At 36.9% G+C, this 23,338-nt stretch overlaps 1 protein-coding gene and 1 long non-coding RNA gene across 3 annotated transcripts in view; one reads left to right on the top strand and one right to left on the bottom strand.

Moving 5' to 3' along the window:
* Nucleotides 1-12,445, top strand: part of ndst1b (N-deacetylase/N-sulfotransferase (heparan glucosaminyl) 1b) — an 87,791-nt gene extending 75,346 nt beyond the window's left edge. For both annotated transcript variants that reach the window (XM_082140431.1, XM_082140432.1), the window contains exons 11-16: nt 4,130-4,253; nt 6,768-6,942; nt 9,212-9,382; nt 9,473-9,582; nt 10,080-10,182; nt 12,191-12,445. In XM_082140431.1, the coding sequence (XP_081996557.1) occupies nt 4,130-4,253; nt 6,768-6,942; nt 9,212-9,382; nt 9,473-9,582; nt 10,080-10,182; nt 12,191-12,310 (803 nt within the window). In that variant the 3' untranslated portion in view covers nt 12,311-12,445. The remainder of the gene's footprint in view (nt 1-4,129; nt 4,254-6,767; nt 6,943-9,211; nt 9,383-9,472; nt 9,583-10,079; nt 10,183-12,190) is intronic.
* On the bottom strand, nt 4,267-6,014 carry LOC309477263. The gene is made up of 2 exons (XR_014198592.1): nt 5,159-6,014; nt 4,267-5,124 (listed from the first exon to the last, which is right to left on the bottom strand). It is a non-coding gene; the product is annotated as an uncharacterized lncRNA (long non-coding RNA).
* Nucleotides 12,446-23,338: the final 10,893 nt, after the last annotated feature.

The raw sequence follows: 23,338 nt of genomic DNA, 5'->3' as shown, positions 1-23,338 counted from the left end.
TGATCAGGCTCGCGCATAGGGCTCGCGAGTCCCGCTTCACAGGTCAAAACTGATAAACGGTCCACACAAACACAATAAGAGTAGCTCAGTTTCGTTCCTTACATTGCATTTGCCAGTTGATGTTGTGGTCGCGCCAGCCTCTATGAAGCGCGCTTGCCACCCGCGACGCGCCTTCATTTGAAATAACGAAATCTATCTTGGTCGGCAGAAAAAATGGTCCAACGAACCGTTCAGTACGTAATGCGTACCGAAAACCGAACCGACAGCCTCGTACCGAACGGTTCGATACGAATACGCGTATCGTTACACCCCTAATATTATATATATATATACACATACATACATACATATTATATATATATACATACATACATACATGCATATATATATATATATATACACACATATACAGGCAGGGCATGATGTGCTGGAGGGATGGGGAGGATTTTTTTTCTTAATTATTTTTTATATAAAATATAGACAATATAGACCTACTGTATATCAAGTGAAGTTAAGTCAAATTTATTTTTATAGCGCTTTTCGCTATAAACATCGTTTCAAAGCAGCTTTACACAAAGTTATATAATGCCTTAATGCTTTGATATGACGAGATGTGTTGCTGATATAAATGATCCACTGTTTGAGATTCAGCTATTGCATTTAATAATTTATCCAGCAGATAAAGCAGATAAATCATTGCCACTTTTAGTGAGCAGGTCTGAAATGTACTGGCATTGGAGTGCATCGGAGAGATATTTTCTATAGGGCGATATAGCAGACGATATTTTCTCATGCAGGGCTCAGTAATTTTACACCAGCACTTCATTAATTTAGGCTTCTTCATATTTTTGTCAGAATCAGTGGATAAGCACAAACTTGGGATCTTGAGATGAGAATTCACTTTATTTCATTATATAGTTTATATGTGAATAAAAGCCTAAATTTAATCTGTTCATCATATAATCCACAGGAATCACTGTAAAATAGAACTATATACTTTACTGAATACCCTTTTTAGGTTTTTTTTGTTTTGTTGTTAATTATAGTCATCACTTGATAAATACTGTAGTATTAATCACAATAAAGGTCTATTTTACTCACCTTCTTAGTGAATTTTTTTTTTTTTTTTTTTGCTAGTTATGCGTCTATATGGCTATACAATGAGTGCTGATAATTGAAACTAATTTCATCCCATACATAAGCAGATAACACGCGAACACACAATGAGGGGGTGGATACATAAATAATTGAATTTTTAATACCTGATGTTACAGGTTAAGTTGACATGTATTTACTATAAAATAGTAAGCTTCTAAAGCTGTAACTTACAGAATTAATTTATAGGGCCAAATATTTTTATTATGAGGAAAAAAAGAAAACATGAGTTTGTCATGAAAACATTTTATTAGCACTAGGTAATGCAAGTGAAGCATTGGACAACAAATCATATTGTTAAAAAAACATTGTGCTTTAAAATGTAAAATCAGCCGCTTATGTTTGTGTTTGTCTGATGTCTTGCTGAAATACAGTGAATTATCGTTTGTTCTGATCCACCGATCCTGTTGGGAATATTAAGCCAAATGAATGAAGCGCTTGTGTAGTGAAGTGAAAGTAACATGTGAAAGCCAAGTATGGTAAACCCATACTTAGAATTTGTCCTCTGCATAACCCATACACTTTAGTCCATACACATTAGGAGTAGCGAGTAGTGGACACACACACTGCAAACCGTGGACACACACAGCTATTTTGCTGTGGCGCCCGGGGAGCGATTGGGGACTAGGTGCCGTTATTGAGAATTGAACCCGCAAACTTACGGGTTACCAGTCTGACTCTCTAACCATTAGGCCATGACTGTATAAAACAGCTAAATTCAGCCTGAAGAACCCGGAGGTGCCGTCGCCAAACGTTCTTTTGTAAACAATAAAACATTAGCCAATAGGAGGATCTTTGTTGGCATCTTTGTACGCATGCGCGAGTGGTTGTGTGGCAACAAAACAAACAGTATTGCGGGCATTAAAGACGCGACGAGCATTTTCAAGAGAGTTAGCGGGCGAAATCCACAATATATAAGCACTTTAACATCTGAAGACCGGAGGAGGTTTGGATAGAAGCTCAAAATTTGTATTGGTGACAAAATCGAAGTTATTCAAAGCCCATATGAGATCTGGGATGACAAAAAACGTTGGTCAGACTTGCCCGTGTCTTGGCCAGCAATCTGCTGGGGAGACATTTATTCTTATTTAATAGAAACCCCTGGACCCTTCACTCATGAAAGATTAAACGCTTTCAAAAGTCTGGAGGCCTATGATTATTTTGTTTTTTCGAAAAGTTGGGCCGATCTTTTCTGCCAAACAGAAAGCAGTGATCGTGCTAAAAGCAGAGGTTAGAACAGCCTTTTCTTTTGCTTTTAAGTTTTGCGATCCAGAATAGCCCATTTTGATGTGAGGAACATAGTCTGGGTGCTGTGGATCGCGGTTTGGGACACCTGAATCAGAACGCGAAAACATATGACTCGGTTGATTTGACTCAGTTTTATTATTTTTTTTATTCAATCTTCTATAAATACATAGTCACTAAGACTTAGGCCTACCATGAACAAAATGAGCCTCACAAACTCGATCAGTAACGTTAGCTGCAAGAATCCAGGCTTTCTTCGGAGCGTCCAGGTTCAATCGCCTAATTGCACGCAACCATTTCTTTCGTTTTTCGCGATCCTTTTCGGAGGGAATTCGAAAAAACTTTTTATCAGGCCCCCAACGAGCCGTACTCGACCACACAGCAAGAGTGAACCATCTTCTTCTCTAAATCCTCCTCCAAACGTGCAAAACAATCAAATTACAGGTATCTAGAGGTATCTAGCGGTGTTTCCTGCCACACGATTCCCATGATGCAACGCGACAAACATAAACAATGACGTCACAAAAGATCCGCCTATAGATCCAAACTAAAATTGGATTCCATGGATACGATTCTAGAGTTAGCTCTCAATATTTCTGAAATGCGGCCAAATCATTCACAAAATTGCACACGAAGCCACAGGCATGCTCAGGCTTCAAGCTTCAAGATTTGCTATATAATAAAGCAGTGAGATTGGGTCCAGACTGCACTCTGGAGGAATAGTTTAATGACGGTGCATACCGCCACCTACTGCACGACACCTGCGTGACAGCTGACGATACCGATCGGTTAAAACAATGCTTAATCGGCCGATACCGATCCTTGAGATCGGCTTGGGACATCCCTCATTTTTGTTATTGTAAAACTTTTTTTTTTTTTTTTTTTTTTTTTTTTTTTTTTTTACTATTATTTTGGTTACCAAAAGGTTACCAGTGATGGTGATTCAATATTTGGCCATTTTAAGATTATCAATATTTGATATGATCAAATTATATAGATATAGATTATATAAAGAATATTATGTTATAAATAATTTTTTTCAATAAACAAACAACCATTATGTTTCATTTTTGGTTACTAAATTATATGATATGTACTTATATCTCTGTGTGTGTATATGGGTTTTTACCCTGTACAGGCTCATAGCTTTTCTACTGCAACCCTGGCTGCTCCTCAGTAAATGTGAATTTGAGTTTTACAGCGTTGACTAATTAAACTTCTAAAGACGTCTTCAGGGAGCAATAGCCCACTCTTAGAGTGGGTAGTAAAATGGCTGTGTTAATCCTCTCAATAAAATTTAGATTAGGGGGTTGGGCCTTAGAGTGACTTAGTTTTATTTGTTCAGTTATTATTCTTTTTTGTACTGTTATTACTTCTTCTCAGACTTGTCTATTTAGTAAACAGCATCATTTCAGTGAACCTTTATTATCACATCTTACACAAGACATTTCCTGCCTTTTGCCCAATTTAACTCTGGGTTTATACTACATATGAACATGTAGCTCAATAACAGAATGAGACACAGTGAAGTCACACAAAAGTCTGAGACCACAAGTCAAGACTTCTTTTTTTTTTTACAAATTATATAATCAATATAACAATTTGAGTGAAACATTGTATAAAAAAAACTGATGTGAATGTGAGAATGTTTTGCTTTAATGAGTGCGTGTAAAACCTGATCATGTGACAGTAGACCTGTTCACTCACTGCTGTCTTGTGTGTTGTTCAGGAACTACCGCTCTCTATCTGTTTCTGGGCATGCATTCCGATTTGACCAGTAACTACCCCAGTAAGGAGACCTTTGAAGAAATCCAGTTCTTCAACGGCCGAAACTACCACAAAGGCATTGACTGGTATGTGGTGATATTTTGAACATAAACATTCCCGCCATACTTTTATGGCTGCAGTCTCTTCAGGATCATGCATGATTTAAAGGCTCCATGAAATAAAATAAAAAACTTAGTTTTGTGTCTTATAGTCCATATCTGGTGTTAAGTATGAGGTTGTCTATATGCTAGTGTACATGTAAAAGTTGACTAAGTAAATGTTTAGGAGATTGAAGGCCTGTTCACACCAAGGATGATAACTATAATGCTGACTATAACTATAAAGTTTTATTAATCTTTCCTAATTCTATGAGAATAGGGAAGTCCACACCACAACTATAAAGATAACGACACAGAAGCCCTGTTTAGACCTGGTATTAAGATGCGTTTTGGTCAATCGGATGTGACCTGGTGTTTTAATCCATCTCCTTTGTCCACTTACAACTACTTGTGTCCTGACTTCTTAGAGGGAAGGGTTTATGGGCGAGTAAATGTATGGGCTTTTTCAGATCTTTCGATCTAATGGACAAAATAAGCTCGCGCAATTTAAATATGAATGCGACCGGGAACGACAGAAAAACAGACGGAGAGCAGCAGCTTTCTTTTCTGCTCTAAGTGTGTGTTAGAAAACCGGAATGGTGAGAGAACATTGGTATGTTTTTCAAACCAAACTCGGGTCTCCAGCCGACAAAGTTTAAACCTTGTCTGGCTAGCGCGCTTCCCATAATGTTTACACATTAGGTCAGTAGGCGGAGAGTAGGCGGTCTTTTGTGGTTGTTCGACCACATGAACCTCTGGATACCTCTGGAAGAACCTCGTCCACTTGTGATCTGATCGACTAAAACGCATCTTAATACTAGGTGTAAACAGGACCTAAGGAACGATATCGATGGAATTACTTTCAGAATATATTTTTTTTACAGCTTTTCCACCATTCTTGGTGTGAACATGCCTTGACATGTTTGACCTAAATGATTCATTTTAAATAATGACATATTGCACTCATGGGCGTATCCACAACTGTGTCCAGTCAAGTGCTTTCTAGAATGAGAAGGTCCCCCTCCCCCTAAACCGACTCATTTTTGCTGCACCCTTGCTTCTTGTTTTCCCTTCCTCATGTACATCAACACAGGCAAGACAACCACATGTTTTCATGGGTTCTTTATAGTAAATAGCTCTTATAAACTGCTGTGAAGTATATCGATTGCAAAGGTCTGGCATGCTTTGAAGTTAAGAGTATTAGGAGACATGAAGGCTAATGTTCCCATGAGAGGAAAGTGTTATGGGTCATTTCAAAACACAGCACCGCCTTGACTACCAGCTTTTTCTTTTCCTTTCAGTAGTCTGAAATATAACTAATAGAAAGCAGGTGTCTGATGTACATCTAGTGCTCTCTCTCTCTCTCTCTCTCTCTCTCTCTCTCTCTCTCTCTCTCTCTCTCTCTCTCTCTCTCTCTCTCTCTCTCTCTCTTCCTTTCTTTTTCTCTTTAATCAGTTTGTGGAAAAAGGATGGTAGTTGATGGTTCATGTGGTGGTTTGTTCGCAAAAACAAGAGACGAAAACAATGCTGATTATAAAGAGGGAGATTAATTTCACCAAACAGAGAAAAACAATGGTGCCGCAATAATTAAAACATTTTTTTTACAGGTGCTGACATGTCTCTCCCATCTGGTTTCCTTCAGAAGTGTTTACTAAATCCTCTCCTTGTATTCTGTAACAAATCCTTCCCTCATGGGTCAAAATGACCCGAAGCCCTAAAATTATAATTTTTTTAATTATTATTATTATTTTTTAATCTTTGACAATAAATATATATATATATATATATATATATATATATATATATATATATATATATATATATTTAATTTTTTTATTTTTTTATTTTTTATTTTTTTATTATGCAGTTTTTGGGGGATTTTTTTATTATTATTATAATTTTCATTTTTTTTATGTACCTTTAAATTACTAGATTTTATCTATAAATAATATAATTTAAGCACATTTCTCACATTCTTTCAACTTAAATTCAAAATAACTCCAATACATGCAATAACCAGCTCAAAATATCTCACATTGGCTTAATTTGGGTGTCTCTGCCGACCTCTTGTGGAATTTCTTTTTATTTTTCATGATTCTTGCCACTAGATGGCCTTATAGCTCTAAATGGAGCAAATTAGCTGTTCCGCTGGGTCCTAAATCAGTTCTTGAGTTTCTCTCTTCAGTATGCATTCACATACACATGTAGACATTATAACATTTTGAGCATTTTTTTAGGTTTTTCTATGTGTACTGAAGCATTACTCGCATTCCATTCATTCCTAAGGGGATCAAATTGACCCTGAAGGAAGGATTTGTTACTTTTTCTATTACAACCACATAAACCACCTCGAATCCAGTCAAATTTGTGTGTGTATTTGTGGTTCAAGGTCTTGAACCCCTCCGATGAACACTTAACTTTAAAAATAAAAAATGAGTTTCAGGTCAAAATGACCTGAGGGAAGGATGAGATGAAATGTTAATTGTTTGTTTGTAATGATAGGTACATGGAGTATTTCCCTCTACCCTCCAACACTAGCTCAGATTTCTACTTCGAGAAAAGTGCCAACTACTTTGACTCTGAGGTCGCGGCCCGGCGAGCTGCTGCTCTTCTGCCCAAAGCCAAAATCATCACCATTCTTATCAACCCAGCTGACAGAGCCTATTCCTGGTATCAGGTCTGTATCTAACTGCTCATGTGTCATCCAGGGTTAGCCATGGCCATGATGCCTGCTCTGGACAGTAGATTAGATCTGCAGAAAATGGAAAAATATGTTATTCGGAGATGATTGTAAATGGCATCATTCTGCTGGGTCCTACAGAGCCCATATTTTACACATGTGTAGCTTATTAATTTTTTCCCAGAAGTCCACCTGTAATGTTAGACACGGTAAGCTGTTTTTGCAGCAGATTTGATTGCATGCTTTGATTCATTGTCATGTTGAAATATCCACTTCAGCTTCAACGATGTTACTGATGCTTCACATTATGATTTGTTATTCTTAGTTGCCGTTATGATGACAATCTGTTGCTAGAAATCATTACAAAATGTACATTACATTAAGTGTCATTTGTTAAATTACACTGCCTTTTATCTATTAACACTGGTAAAATCCTAATACAGGAAAAATACAGGGTCCTTAAAAAAGCAATGACTACCGTACATTTATGTATTTTATATGATCTATTGTTGATGGGTTATGACAATGATTATTTTATGTTTTTTTATTTTGTAATGTGTAGATGGTTGGTACTTAAAGGGCACCTATTATGCCCCTTTTCATAAGATGTAAAATAAGTCTCTGTTGTCCCCAGAGTGTGTATGTGAAGTTTTAGCTCAAAATACCCAACAGATAATTTTTACAGCATGTTTAAATTGTTACTTTTTGGGGCTCAGAAAAACACACCGTTTTAGTGTTTATCCCTTTAAATGCAAATGAGCTGCTGCTGCCGGCACAGAGGGCGGAGCCTTACGAGCTCGCGCTCAGTGGCAGGACAATCTCATCTGATAATATCTGAACAGAAACTCTCAGTTGCGGTGTTCATTTCGACCCGGAGTCGGACAATAATGCCTACAGAGTCAGAGAATATATGCTGTATGGAGATAGAACTGGTATAGTTTATTTTAATTATGGTTATAACTTATTTTTCATCTTGCTTTTATCCACTATTAGTACAAGCTTGTTGTAGCGGACTGCGTCCGAATGATGGCCAAAAATGTAGTTTATTGTACATCACACAAAAGGTGAACGTTAGTTTTACTCCAGAAAATCACTGTAAGAGCTGAATAAACACAGTATAAGAAGTGCGCATTAAAGTCTTATCTATAAAATCTCCCTCTCATTATCATCAACATATAAGTTACAGCGAAGTACACAAAACACTCGTTACAACTAACAGTAAACAAGCATATACACACCTTTTCAGTGGGTGCTTAATAAACTGGTAAACTTTATATCCGTAAAACGACCCGATGAGCTGTCATAAAGTGCGTGCTCTCACTTACGTTAGGCCTATCAATCCGGAGACTTTAAGCTGGATCACAAACAGTTGTACTGATCCATCCTCGAGTAACAAGGAGAGCAAATGAAGACTGCTATGTTCATTCTTACATCTTATAACAAAACACCTCAATCACTTTAGAAGACATTCTTGTCTACAGTTGCTCTGGCGTCGAAACAATGGCGGACTGTGTTTAGCTCACTCAGGGCTGGTCTATGCTCAAACTGCAGTGTCCATCAACAGTGGGGGGGAGGGGCTCGTGCAAAAGTACGTCACATTGCCCTGAATCTGAGAATGGGTTGTTCTGAGACAGTGCTTATGATTTATGGCCGGGGATTTAAAAAAAAAAAGTATTTGTATCATTATAGGGTGGTTGTGTACACACACTGCCAACACACATTTATGTTCAAACGCCATGTAAAAGTGAATTTTGCATAATAGGTGCCCTTTAAGAGGGCATATTATCTCCCTCACCTTTTTGAATGAGCAGCTGAAAGTCGTAAAGCATAGACATTTCGAGATGAAAGTAAAGTTGAATTTCCAGCTTGTTTATAATTAAAAGTCCCGCTTTATACATAATTTTTTTTTACACAATAAGTTGAATCAGGCATTTAATTCAACTCTTCTTATCTTTCTCCTGCCCATAACTGGAGAAAAAGTCTAAGAACATTAACACATTCAGTATATAGATATAGCTAGTATTGACACAATAATCTGTTTTTGCCTTTCATTAAACACTGTCATCAGATAAGTAAAATCCAGTATCATTCTGAGATGCATGATTTATTTTGAGATTTTTTGGGTTTGTTCTATATGGACATATGATATTAATTCTATTTGTGCAACAAAAAAAAAAACGTTCATGGGGTGTACTTTCTTTTCCACAGCACTATATTTGTATTATGAATATAAAATATATTCATTGCTGTTGTTGCTGTTTTCCAGCACCAGAGGGCCCATGATGATCCTGTGGCTCAGAAATATACATTCCATGATGTCATCACTGCTGGCCGGGACGCGCCCATCAAACTGAGGGTCCTGCAGAGCCGATGTCTGTTGCCCGGACTTTACGCCACACATCTTCAGCGTTGGCTCACACACTATCACCCCAGTCAGGTATTGTGCTAAATGCACGTATGTCCATCAGTACGTTGTGCTTTTTAGAATATTTCTATGACTTACATTAACCTGTTTCTTTCTTCTCAGATCCTGGTCCTGGATGGACAGATGCTGAGGACAGAACCAGCTTCAGTGATGGACAAAATCCAGAAGTTTCTAGGCCTGACAAACACGCTCAACTACCACAAGATCCTTGCGTAAGAAGCTTGTCCTCAAAAGCTCTAAGTTTCTCATTTCTCTTTTATGATTGACAATTAAGAGTCATTAATATGCTGTACATTATTGAGCACCTGAAGTGTTTTGTTTGGAGCTGCTTTGAAGTGTTTCACAGTAGTCTCCTCATCTTGATGGATCCCATTAGTCTGACAGGATCACAAGAGCGCTTGTTAATTCCCAGCCTTCTCTACCACCTCATGTACACTCTTTCTTTTCACTCCACCCCTACCACTTGTCTCTCTTTCTCTCTCTATCTGTCCTCTGTCTTCTCATGCTGTATCACATAATCTCATAAGCAGTAACATCTGCCAGCCACATCTCCCACTGGACAGTAAAGATGGTTTGTCCTGTGGCAGCCTCTCTGGAGGCCTTGCTGTGCTCCATCTGTCTGTTATGTTCCCTTCTGATTAGGCTGATGTTGAAACATTGCCGTTTTTAGCTGCCTGTCCTCCATTTTGTCCCTTCTTTCTTGCTGCAGGTTCGACCCGAAGAAGGGCTTCTGGTGTCAGCTGCTAGATGGAGGGAAGACCAAATGCCTGGGGAAGAGTAAGGGCAGAAGATATCCTGACATGGACATTGATGTGAGATTATGATTCTAGTTCATATTCCTGTTTTGTTTTTTTGTTTTTTAAATCCAGTCTTTTTCGGGTATGATTGACATTGCAAAGAGAAAGAAGCTTGTTCATACAGGTGACAAACATGTTTTGGCATATTTTACTCTAATCTCTTTAGTTGTTTAATATATCAATAGCAAAAATTGCATGAAACATGATTTTTTTTAAATATACTACTGTACAAAAGTTTGGGGTCGATTAGAAGTTTTTTTTTTAGTTTTTTTTATAAGTCGTCTCTTATGTTCACCAAGGCTGCATGTATTTTATCAAAATTACAATGAAAACAGAAATATAGTGAAATATTATTGCCATTTTAAAATAACTGTTTGTCTATTTGAATATATTTGAAATATGTAATTTATTCCTGTGATGGTAAAGCATCATTACTCCAGTCTTCAGTCACATGGTCCTTTAGAAATCATTCTAATATGCTGATTTGGTGCTCAAGAAACATTTATTATTATCAATGTTGAAAACAGCTGCTTAATATTTTTATGGAGAAGCCTTTGATACCTTTTTTCAGGATTCTTAGATGGATGAAAGGTTTACAAAAAACAGCATTTATTTGAAATAGAAATCTTTTGTAACTTTAAAAATGCTAATTCCTTTACTAATTTTTTGTGTCCTTGCTGAATAAAAGTATTAATAAAATAAAAAATTTAAACTTATCAACCCAGTTGTCTAAATGTTCAAATCAGATTTTAAAATAAAGAATAATAACCAATACAATCCTATAGATTAACATCTAAAATCCAGTTAAATCCAGATAATTAAAATCTTGCCCTACATTATTTCCTGTTGAATATTCCATTTTATTCAGAAATGTCACATTACAGAAATTAAATTAATTTTGAATGATGTTTCAATACAAATTTTTAGCTTTCAGTAAGACTATTTGCAGCCACTGAATTCCTTTCTCATTACTTCAGGGTCATTCAGACTGGTGTATTTTCTAGAAGGGCCCAGCTTCAGTTAGTATCTTTTAACAGAGTATGATAAAGAGAGGCTCAGGCGAATGCCGAAGACCTTGATGTTACCTTGAGACTTCTTGGCAGACACATCAAAGTTAATGAGGGGTGAAAGAACAGGCTGATGTGTCGTGGCTTTGCAGACGCAGTCGCAGCAGCAGCACTCCTGGAAAAAAAGAGCTTTCATTTGTGCTGTTATTTAACACACACACACACACACACACACACACACACACACACAGCAGTGGCTAAAGGTTCATGACCTTTTCTAGGCTAGAGGCGTTTGGTCTAATATCCAGTCAAAAATATTTAGCTGTTTAGCATGAGGGTATAATAAGCCATTTTAAGAGTAGATTATGATGATGTTTGAATGAAAATCAGTTCCTGCTCATTTCACATTTACACCATCATTTCCTCTCCACTCTATATTGTTCCTGTCAAAAGTGACAAAAGTCAAAAATAAAATAGTGTGCAATATTAATCTATCAGTATGTGTTCAATATGTATTCATGTGGTCAGTAAATGATTTGTGATTACAAAATCTGTCCGATATAAAAGTCCAGTATTGATTTCCATATGATTGCTGATAAATGGCTGTGATTGAAATTCTAATCTGTTTAGGCTAAATAAATGTATAATAAAACACTAACTAATAACTCAAAATAATGTTCGAAAAAATAAGTGCATTTTGACATCACAACATTATAATGTACTAAAGTGTTCAAATTGATTTTTATTTTGACATTTGCCAAAGATTACATTTTTTTAAAATGTATTAAATGATTAGTGTTTTTAAAGATTAATTTTAACTGAGTGTCAGATAATGGCATAGCTAATCTAAAAGTAAAAATGATAACAGACATGCACACATGTATGTGTGTGTATATATGCATGTATGTCTATTGACCTTTCATGCTAGACACAATAAAAAAGCCCACACATAGCTTTAGCATGACATGTACATTACATGTTGGTAGAGAAACTGACCCCATCCTCTTCCTCCACAGTCTCGGACCTTCCTGAGAGAGTATTACCATGAGCACAACATTGAGCTCTCCAAGCTGCTGTACAAAATGGGCCAGCCGTTGCCTAGCTGGCTGAGGGAGGAGCTACTCCAAAGCAGGTAACCTGAGGAGGGGGGTGGGGACACACTGGTCAGACTCGGACACCCCTCCTTCTGCTCTTAAGGGGACTTGCCCTCTTGTCCACCCCTGTCAGCCGCCGGCCACGGTCGGTCAAGTCTTCTTCAGCGGCTTCGATGACCTTCTTCAGCGGCTTCGATGACCTTCAGAACTGAGCTTCTAGAGGACACGACGGAGCGGTAAAGAAAGATGGGCTTGGATGCGCTAGTGGCTCTGTTCCGTTTTGGAGAACAGTGATGTGCCCAGGATATAGCCTTGAGGTACACCTGCCACAAATCTCGTCTCGAACATGGGATCACAACGGGAGGCTTCCAAAAGACATTCTACTTCTCTGGTGTGTTGAAGTACCAGAGAGACGTAGTGTCAGAACAAATGGACATGCAATATGGGAGAGGAGGCACATATCTCTTTTGACAGAGCTGTAGGACACACACAAGTCCACAACAGATAAATAAGTGCCAGGGTGGTACCTTAAAGTCAGACTTTCTTTGTTTTCTTGGTTAAATCTTATTTTAACACTCATTTCATGTGTTGTGTTGCACAACACAAGGCTGTTCGCCTTGTAGTTTCATTCTTCTGTTTTAAACGTTTTTTTTATTTCATGGATATTGAGCCCATTCGTTACAGCTGCACCCTCCGGGCTTAAAATGTGACATTTAAAGGTGAAATTTCATTACAATGTATTTATGGCTATTAGTTGCGAATCCACAGGACAGCTTAATAATGCGTGATAAATTGTGGTACTAAAACACAGATAAGCTACATCCATAATCAATGTGACTGTAAATATGAAACTGTAAAAAATTTGGGTATGTTGTTGGCCCGTTATATGTGCAGTAACTGCCTTAATGCAACTTTATCAAGCCAATTACGGTTAAATTCACTAAAGTATACAAGCTTGATGTGTTTTGATCGCCCTCGAGGGGTGGATCTTTTTAATCGTAATTCGAATGATGAATGTCCCTGTGAGAACTGGACCCATGTGTTATTTTAGCATTATATCACAAATCTCACCGGAGCATTAAGTAAGGGTATTGCCGTTTTAATAGTGATTCATAAAACCCGCCCGCCAGTAATCTTTTATCACCTGTATTTTTTAATCTTTTTTTTTTTAATGAATGTTTTACCCATTTTTCTTTTTTTCTTTTTTTATGTGATTGTTTTAGCATATCACAACATCTAATCACTTTTCATTCAGGGTTGTCATCAGAATGTGTCCTGGAATGTATATCCTCTGCCAAGAGACCATTTTAAAAGGCCATTTTATATGACTTGTGTTCTGTAGGAACTGTTGACTGCTACTGAACCGTAGGAATTACACCCATGAATGTAAGCAAGGAATTAGGATGCTATATAATAGACACGATGCCTTTTCAGTGGCAGGCATGGCGATCCATGGAAAGCTCCACAAAGCCCCTTAACCCAGTCCCTGGGGCTGAATTAAACCACTGCGCTAATGGATTTCATTTCTCTTGCTGCCGAAATGAGAAGTCATGGAACGGACCCAAATCTCATTTTATGTATAACATAAAATTAATTGGTTTTAATTTTGCTCCCTTCTGTTTTTTATTTGTCTTTGAAAGGTTTTTGTGCACTTTCATTCGTACTTCCATGCACAATTACATCAGACTCACTATATCAGTCTCCTCTAACAGCTGTGTGCCTCTATAGACGTTTGGCGTTCCGATTCAAGTGCATCCTTCGGTCAAGTATTTCATGATGAAAAGGCGCCAAAAAGTACAATGTTTGATGAGAAATCCCCCCTGATATTCCCTGCTTTAGGATGGAAGGGGTCTGGCAATATTACAGTTGGAGAAGTGACAGTATCTCAGAGCGTTTATTTTCTATAATATAGATCTTATTTGTACAACCCTTCAATTTCTTCATTGACCTCAAAGTATGATGCTTGAGAAGCACAATATTTGTGTTGTTGACCAAGGAGTGGAAAAGCGTACAATGCCAGGATATCACTTCCCACAAAGGTTTTGCAACAGTCCACAGGAAGACGTTTGGGTCCACAGAGCTTTTTTGTATTACCAGTAGCTTTTACAGATAGTTTTACTGGGTCTTGGTTAAAATATAAGTAGTTTACAACTGTCCGCGGTACAGAATCATGCACCTTACATGCTGCTTTCGTATTCTTCATAATCACACACACGTAAACGTTCATTTTCTCTATATCATTTAGTATTTCTGCTCCCAAACCCACAACTGACGTCTAATAATGCAATATCGTGTTTCCTGGTAAAATGGGATGTTTTGCACCAAGCACAAATTATGTTTAAATAAAATTTCTGTCAGAGTGTACAGAACCTGTTTTTTTTGTTTGTTTTTTAATGAATGGAACAGAGAAATTATAAAATATGAATGAACTAGTTATAATTTTTTTTTATACATCGACACACTCACAGACGTGCAGAGGGTCCCAATGACCTTCACACTGCCAATATTGTGCTTTCTGTATCATAATGTAGGGTATCAATAGGTAGAATAAAATAACTGTAAGGAAATAATCATCTGGACTGTACAATCAAACCTACTGTTGTTAATATTTTTTATTGTTGGTAGCCAATATTTTTGTGATTAATTTGCAAATAAAGAAACCACTGTCTTTTTAATTCTTTGTCTTTTTTTATGTTAAGTACAAATATACAGTAGGTTTCATATGTACATATGGATACTGGGATGGGATAGGCTCCAGCCATATGATTCTTCAGAGGTTATATATATATATATATATATATATATATACAGTGAGGAAAATAAGTATTTGAACACCCTGCTATTTTGCAAGTCCTCCCACTTGGAAATCATGGAGGGGTCTGAAATTGTCATCATAGGTGCATGTCCACTGTGAGAGACATAATCTAAAAAAAAAAAATCCAGAAATCACAATATATGATTTTTTAACTATTTATTTGTATGATACAGCTGCAAATAAGTATTTGAACACCTGTCTATCAGCTAGAATTCTGACCCTCAAAGACCTGTTAGTCTGCCTTTAAAATGTCCACCTCCACTCCATTTATTATCCTAAATTAGATGCACCTGTTTGAGGTCGTTAGCTGCATAAAGACACCTGTCCACCCCATACAATCAGTAAGAATCCAACTACTAACATGGCCAAGACCAAAGAGCTGTCCAAAGACACTAGAGACAAAATTGTACACCTCCACAAGGCTGGAAAGGGCTACGGGGAAATTGCCAAGCAGCTTGGTGAAAAAAAGGTCCACTGTTGGAGCAATCATTAGAAAATGGAAGAAGCTAAACATGACTGTCAATCTCCCTCGGACTGGGGCTCCATGCAAGATCTCACCTCGTGGGGTCTCAATGATCCTAAGAAAGGTGAGAAATCAGCCCAGAACAACACGGGAGGAGCTGGTCAATGACCTGAAAAGAGCTGGGACCACCGTTTCCAAGGTTACTGTTGGTAATACGCTAAGACGTCATGGTTTGAAATCATGCATGGCACGGAAGGTTCCCCTGCTTAAACCAGCACGTCAAGGCCCGTCTTAAGTTTGCCAATGACCATTTGGATGATCCAGAGGAGTCATGGGAGAAAGTCATGTGGTCAGATGAGACCAAAATAGAACTTTTTGGTCATAATTCCACTAAACGTGTTTGGAGGAAGAAGAATGATGAGTACCATCCCAAGAACACCATCCCTACTGTGAAGCATGGGGGTGGTAGCATCATGCTTTGGGGGTGTTTTTCTGCACATGGGACAGGGTGACTGCACTGCATTAAGGAGAGGATCACCGGGGCCATGTATTGCGAGATTTTGGGGAACAACCTCCTTCCCTCAGTTAGAGCATTGAAGATGGGTCGAGGCTGGGTCTTCCAACATGACAATGACCCGAAGCACATAATCAAGGAGTGGCTCTGTAAGAAGCATATCAAGGTTCTGGCGTGGCCTAGCCAGTCTCCAGACCTAAACCCAATAGAGAATCTTTGGAGGGAGCTCAAACTCCGTGTTTCTCAGCGACAGCCCAGAAACCTGACTGATCTAGAGAAGATCTGTGTGGAGGAGTGGGCCAAAATCCCTCCTGCAGTGTGTGCAAACCTGGTGAAAATCTACAGGAAATGTTTGACCTCTGTAATTGCAAACAAAGGCTACTGTACCAAATATTAACATTGATTTTCTCAGGTGTTCAAATACTTATTTGCTGCTGTATCATACAAATAAATAGTTAAAAAATCATACATTGTGATTTCTGGGGTTTTTTTTTTAGATTATGTCTCTCACAGTGGACATGCACCTACGATGACAATTTCAGACCCCTCCATGATTTCTAAGTGGGAGAACTTGCAAAATAGCAGGGTGTTCAAATACTTATTTTCCTCACTGTATATATATACACATACACACACACAAACACGGGTTGGACAATGAAACTGAAATGCCTCGTTCTAGTCTACAATAATTTATTATTAGTATGGTGTTTAGCCTCCTTTTGATACAAGATACAAGTCCTTCACAGTGGCCAGAGTGATTCTGAGCCATTCCTCTTTCAGAACAGTGTCCAGGTCACTATGTGATGCTGCTGCGGGAAACGTTTTCTGACTTGCTCCTCCAAATTATCCCAAAGTGGATCAAAATATTTAGATCTGGTGACTGTGCAGGCCATGGGAGATGTTCAACTTCGTATTATCATGCTGATACCCCCTTCAGGGTACAATGTTTGAACCATTAGGTGCACATGACCCTCCAGAATGGTTCGGTAGTCCTTGGCAGTGCCCATCAAGCACAGTAGGGAATGCCATGATATTGCAGCCCAAACATCACTGATCCACCCCTGTGCTTCACTCTGGGCAGCGACAGTCCAGGGGCCTGTTTCAGAAAGGAGATTCAACCAACTCTGAGTTAAAACTTGAACTCTGAGTTGACTTACCCTGAGATGGGAAACTCTGAGTTTTCGGTTACAGAACAGCTGAAATTAGTTAGTTCAATCAACTCTGAGTTGACCTACTCTGAGTTAAGCACGTGCACCACAACTATAAAAAGCCATTATCAATGGAGCGCATATATTATTAGTCACCATGGCAACAGCGCCAGACAAAAAGAGGTCTTCATATTTCTCACCAGTACGGACATTATTACTGTAATTTTACAGTATTAGAACATTAATACTGTAATTTAATTAAAGGGATTACTCTTAATTCTTCTGTAATTTAAAGTAAAATCTGATGTAATTGCATTAGACTATAGAACAATTCTGCATATTTAACATACATTTTTAAAAGGTATATTTTTAATGTAACCTCCCTCTACACACTTTGGTAAATTCAAGAATAATTCATGCAATTGTATATTGTTTATTTGAAAGCATTAAAAGTGCAGTTTCTTGTCTCTCCTTGTATTGTTCAAATGGTTGAGGTTGATATGGGATTTAGTAATAAGTAGACCAATGCTTTCTAAAGATAGTCATTATTACATTCATCTAATTACACTGTTAAAGATGTCATTTGTAGTTAGTAATACAAGTAACTTACCCAACTGTTATAATATCAGAGGTGAAACTGGAAGAACAGTATGTTATTCAACCTAATTTTAATTTTCATGTAGGGGCAGCAGCTGAAAATTACATATAAAAACATAATTCAATCAAGTAAGGTTTGAGCATATCATGGGTGTAGGCTACCTGACTTTACAAACATTTGACATATTAAATAACTAAAGCATCCAGTGTCTAGCAGTGCAGCAGCATTTTTGGCTGAGGGAATTCCTGGAGGGACTTCAGAGCCAGTCACTCCCGAAGATCCAAGGGCCTTCATAAAATGTTGAGGTTTACATAGCCTATGTGTTCTTTTTTATATAGGCTATTTTAGAGGCCTACAGAGGTAATATTATGTGTCTACACATCAAACAATCTACACATTCTGATTATTCCACATTTTTATGTGGAGTAGCCTATAGAATCTAAGTTTAAATCTAAGTATAAACGGGTATTCGTATATCTCCCCCCGCGCCCCCAGAGTGTGGAAGAACAGCAGGAGGACGGTCCATCAACTTCTGGTGCACAGATGAACAGTTCAGTGATTTCCAGTAAATGCCACATTTAATGCTGTAGAATTTGTTTAGAACTACCTTATATTAACTCTAATCTACTACTGTATTTTAAGTTGCCAGTTAAGGAGTTATATAAACTTCATCTTATTAAAAAAATTGAAAAAAACTGCAGTAAAAATAGCAATATTTTATTTATTAATAAAATATTAATTTTATTAATAAAAATGTACTGAAAGAATGAATGAGGTGTTTAAACACCACTTCCTCTTTAAAAAAGGGGAGGAGACCGATAGAAACTCTGGGTTTACCGAAGAAAACCTGCTCCCAACCAGGTTAGGTTCACAGAGTAAGTTACCATGGTAACTGACTCTGAGTATAAGTTACCTCTCTTTCAGAAACGGGCTTGACTTACTCTGCTTTCTCAGGTTTAACATACCTTCCATTCTGAAACAGAAAACCCAGAGTTTCCCTCATTTCAGGGTTAACATACTCAGAGTTTTCACTTAACCTCCTTTCTGAAACAGGCCCCTGGTGTTAACCCTCTTTAGGGCTTCTCCACACCGTAACTCCCACGGATGTGGGAAAGACAGTGAAGGTGGACTCATCAGAGAACAATACATGTTTCACATTGTCCACAGTCCAAGATTTGCAATGTTGGTACCAATGAAAGCAGCATTTGGCACTGGCACAAGTGACCAAAGTTTGGCTATAGCAGTCCGACCATAAATATGGAGTTCCTGATGAACCGTTTGGTGGAAACAGGAGAGTCGAGGTGTGCATTTGATACTGCGGAGAGTTGGGCAGCTGTGGTTTGATGTTTTTTGGATACAATCCGGGTTAGTACCTGGACATCACTTTCAGACAGCTTCCTCTTGCGTCGACAGTTACTCTGTTGGATGTGGTATGTCCTCGTATGGTGGCATGCTAACATTGGATACCATAGCTCTTGATACACCAAAGACTTGCTGTCCTGGTCACATATGAGCCACCAACAATTTGTCCTCTTTTGAACTCTGATATGTCTCCCATTATGTTGTGTGGATTGCAATATTTACAGCTGTGCTGTTGCTCTGCTAATTCAACCTTCACACTCTGCTCTGACTGATGGAATGTGAAATCAGTGAAGATTGACCACCAGGCGGCGCATAAATAGGTGTGAAACCTCCAACACTAAGAGCAATTTTGAAGTGAAATGTTATCTAGTGCGGGTAAGGAAAGAGAAGAGAGCAATAATGAGTATTGACACTTTATAAATAATAGGAATTAATGTAGAATTCTCCTCTAAGGTGATTTTAATCCTTTATCTCTCCGAGAGCTGAGAGTAGCCAAATCCAATTATTATCTTCATCTAATGAATGAGGCTAAAGGTAATAGTAAGCTAATTTGGAAAATACTACTATAGTATAATAATAATACTATAAATACTCTTTTACGAAAGGAACCAAATTGTATAGGAGATGTTAAACTTAAAGTGAAGGGAAAGCTAATTGAAGATCATTGTGCCATTGCTACTATTTTTAATAACTTTTTTATTGACTCCGTTAAAGAATTAGGGGATACATTTTCAAGAAGGGAAATAAATATTAGTCCAATTGAGGATGTATGTAAAAGTTTTAATTTAATCAAGACAAATGAAACGCAAGTTAATAAAGTTATTAGCTCTTTGAAAAATGCAAAATGTAAAGATGCTCATCATTTGGATACTATGTTTGTTAAAACTCACAAAGATAGTTTAACCCCGGTCATCACTCATTTAATTAATTTGTCATTTGAAGGTAGTGTTTTTCCTACTGCGTGGAAAAAAGCTATTGTTACTCCTATTTTTAAATCTGGAGACCATTATGAAGTTAGTAACTACAGACCCATAAGCATATTGCCAGTACTCTCAAAGGTTGCAGAGAAGATTGTTTTTGAACAGCTGACATCCCATCTTAATACCATTGAGTCTGGCCTACATTGTATGCAGTTTGGTTTCAGAGTAAACCATTCTACAGAAACAGCTACTTTACATTTAATAGAGCAAATAAAATCTAAAGTTGACAAAGGAGGATTTGTTGGGGCTATATTTTTAGATCTACGTAAAGCCTTTGATACCGTTAATCATACAGTTCTCCTTTCTAAATTGTCAACATTTCAATTTTCACCTGAAGCTTTAGCATGGGTATCCTCATACTTATTAAATAGAGAACAATGTGTACAAATTAAAGAGGTTAAGTCCTGTGATTTGCATTATACAATGGGTGTACCCCAAGGATCAGTACTAGGTCCCTTACTATTTAGTTTGTATATTAATGATCTTCCGCAACAGTGTGAAGGGATACAAGTACAAATGTATGCTGATGATACTGTTATTTTTACACATGTGAAAACAGTAGAATTAGCAGCTGAGAAGTTAAAAGCTGCTACAGAAAAGATTACACAGTGGTTGGAACAGCAATTTCTTAGCTTAAACATCAGTAAAACAAAAGGAATTTTTTTTTCTCAAAAACAAACGTTAAATCTCCTGATGTTGATATATTTATTAATGGTGAAAAGATAGAAATAGTAAATGAGCTCAATTATCTTGGTATAATATTGGACTCAAATCTCAGTTTTAAAAAACATGTAAAGAAAATGGTGAGGAATATTAAATATAATATGGCAAATTTTAGACAAATCAGACAATGTCTTTCTTTTGATGTAGCTAAGGCTCTTTTGCATGCTACAATCTTTTCTCACGTCTTACTGTTTGACATGTTGGGGTCAAGCTGGTGAAACTGTTATTAAACCCTTAAAATCTATATAAACAGAAATAAATAAAAAATTAGATAAAAACCTAACCATTTTCATTCTTGTAGGATCATAGAGAAACATAATTTTTTTAAATTTGACAATTTTAGACTTTATTCAAGTTTGTGTATGGTTCATAAAATCCTAAACGGGCTGGCTCCTTCTGTATTACATGACTTTATTCATCTTCGCTGTGAAACCTCTGTGAGATCTACCAGACTATCACTTATGAGTAATTGTCTGGTTCCCTTTCGTCGTTCCGCATTTGGACAATCATCTTTCGCAGTGAAAGCCACTAATCAGTGGAATGCCCTACCAGAGGATATAAAAGGGTATAAAGCTCATGGTCTATATAAATTGAAGTTAAAATCTTTTTTAAAATTGAACAAATTATGTAACCATTGAGATTGTTGTAGTTAAATTGATTGACTGATTTATTTATGTATGATTTTTTATAGCCCTGACAGTATGTGTGTTTGTATGTATGTGAACATATTGTCTGTGTAATGTTATGTTAGTGTTGACCTGCCTGGGGGACTACGGATGAAAAATAGCCTTTGGCTAAATCCGGTACAATACATGAAATGGAAATTTTATGTAAAAAATTGTGCATGGTCCCTTTATAAATAAATAAAAGTAAAAAAATAAATAAAAAAAAATCTTTTTTTATTGTTTATTTGGAAAATCTAAACAATAAAAAATGAAATAAAGGATTAAAATCACCTTGAAATTATGAAATTAACACGCATCACCACCATTATTTTTTACAATTATTTTTATTATATATTTATAAAGAAACTTTACATAAAATAATATATTTTTATGTTAAAAATAATGAACAATTACAGCCTGAAATGTCTCTTTAAAACGGAACAGGTATACAATATTTTGGATACAAATTCTAGGGCTTTGGATGCCAAAATAGCCTTTTGTACCTTCATTTGGATGTCATTTTATGTCACCGAAAATGTTTATCTTCATTCTCAAAAGAAGCCTCTTTCCATGTGGATTAGCAGACTTACAGCTGATCCTTGTCCCATGAAACATTGGCGTGTCGCTGGTTGGTTTGATATTTAAAACAAACATAAACTACAGCTGCATCTCAATCTGTCAGCAGCGGCAGGGCATCTGTGAGCATGGCTTGCATCCACATCACACACTCATCAAAGCAGAGTGCATATTGGCCAGAGCTGTACACTCCATCATTCTGACACTGCCAATGAGCCGCTACATTAACCACAGACTGTTCATTTACATTTGGAAGGCTGAACACTGTATGGCCACAGTATATATGGCTGGTGTGATTTGTTTTAGTACATGAACATGCAATATAGATGCATGTGCTGTCCTAGAAGACATTCGTCATTTTAATGAAGTCTCTTACTTTATTAAGAGTATTAAACCATACTGAAAAATGTCAGATTTTGTCAGAAGGGTGTAGCCTATGGATGGTGAAATTGTCTGGTTGTTAGATGTGATTTAATGTTGGGGAAGTTTTCAATAACAGCGTAATATATCATATACATACTTGTTGCAACATGACACTGGGAAAAAAGAAACTGAAAAAAAATATCTCTTGCTGCTTACAAACAGTATTTTTGCTGACTCTTACAAAAAAAAAGATTTTATTTCATGACAGTAGTCGCAGTAAATTATTGTATGGGTTGAAATGTGCTGCAATATAAATGTCTGTATCAGCAAATTAATAAAAATTGACTATTTTAAATGATTATTAATACGTGGATAGGTGTAAAGTCATGGCTTTTACAATGTTACATGAGGGAACTGTTTAGATGTTTAATTGTTTGTCATAGTACAAAAAACTACATTTATTCTTACCAGATATAAGCAGTAAAGCGAGCAGGAGTTAATGACTTGCATAAATAACTTGAATAAATTAAGCAAAATAAATCATAAGCATGCAAAAAGAAATAACTGAGGCGTAAATGGGGTTATACGGACAGCACCTATCTATCTATCTATCTATCTATCTATCTATCTATCTTTTTTTTTTTTTTTTAACCATACATATATTCTTTTTTTACAAACAAGAGTACAAAACAAGTCACATGGGTAAAAAAAAAAAAAAATAATAATAATAATCATCATCTGTATCATCTGAAAGCTGAACAAATAAGCTTTCCATTGATGTAAGGTTTATGACAATATTTGGCCGAGATTCAACTATTTGAAAATCTGGAATCTCAGGGTGCAAAAAATTAAATAAAATAAAA

The sequence above is a fragment of the Leuciscus leuciscus genome (genome assembly GCF_965113295.1).
Source record: "Leuciscus leuciscus genome assembly, chromosome: 16".
NCBI classification, from domain to species: Eukaryota; Metazoa; Chordata; class Actinopteri; order Cypriniformes; family Leuciscidae; genus Leuciscus; species Leuciscus leuciscus.
Note: the sequence above shows the minus strand (reverse complement) of the source record. Positions and strands in the feature narration are given on the sequence as shown.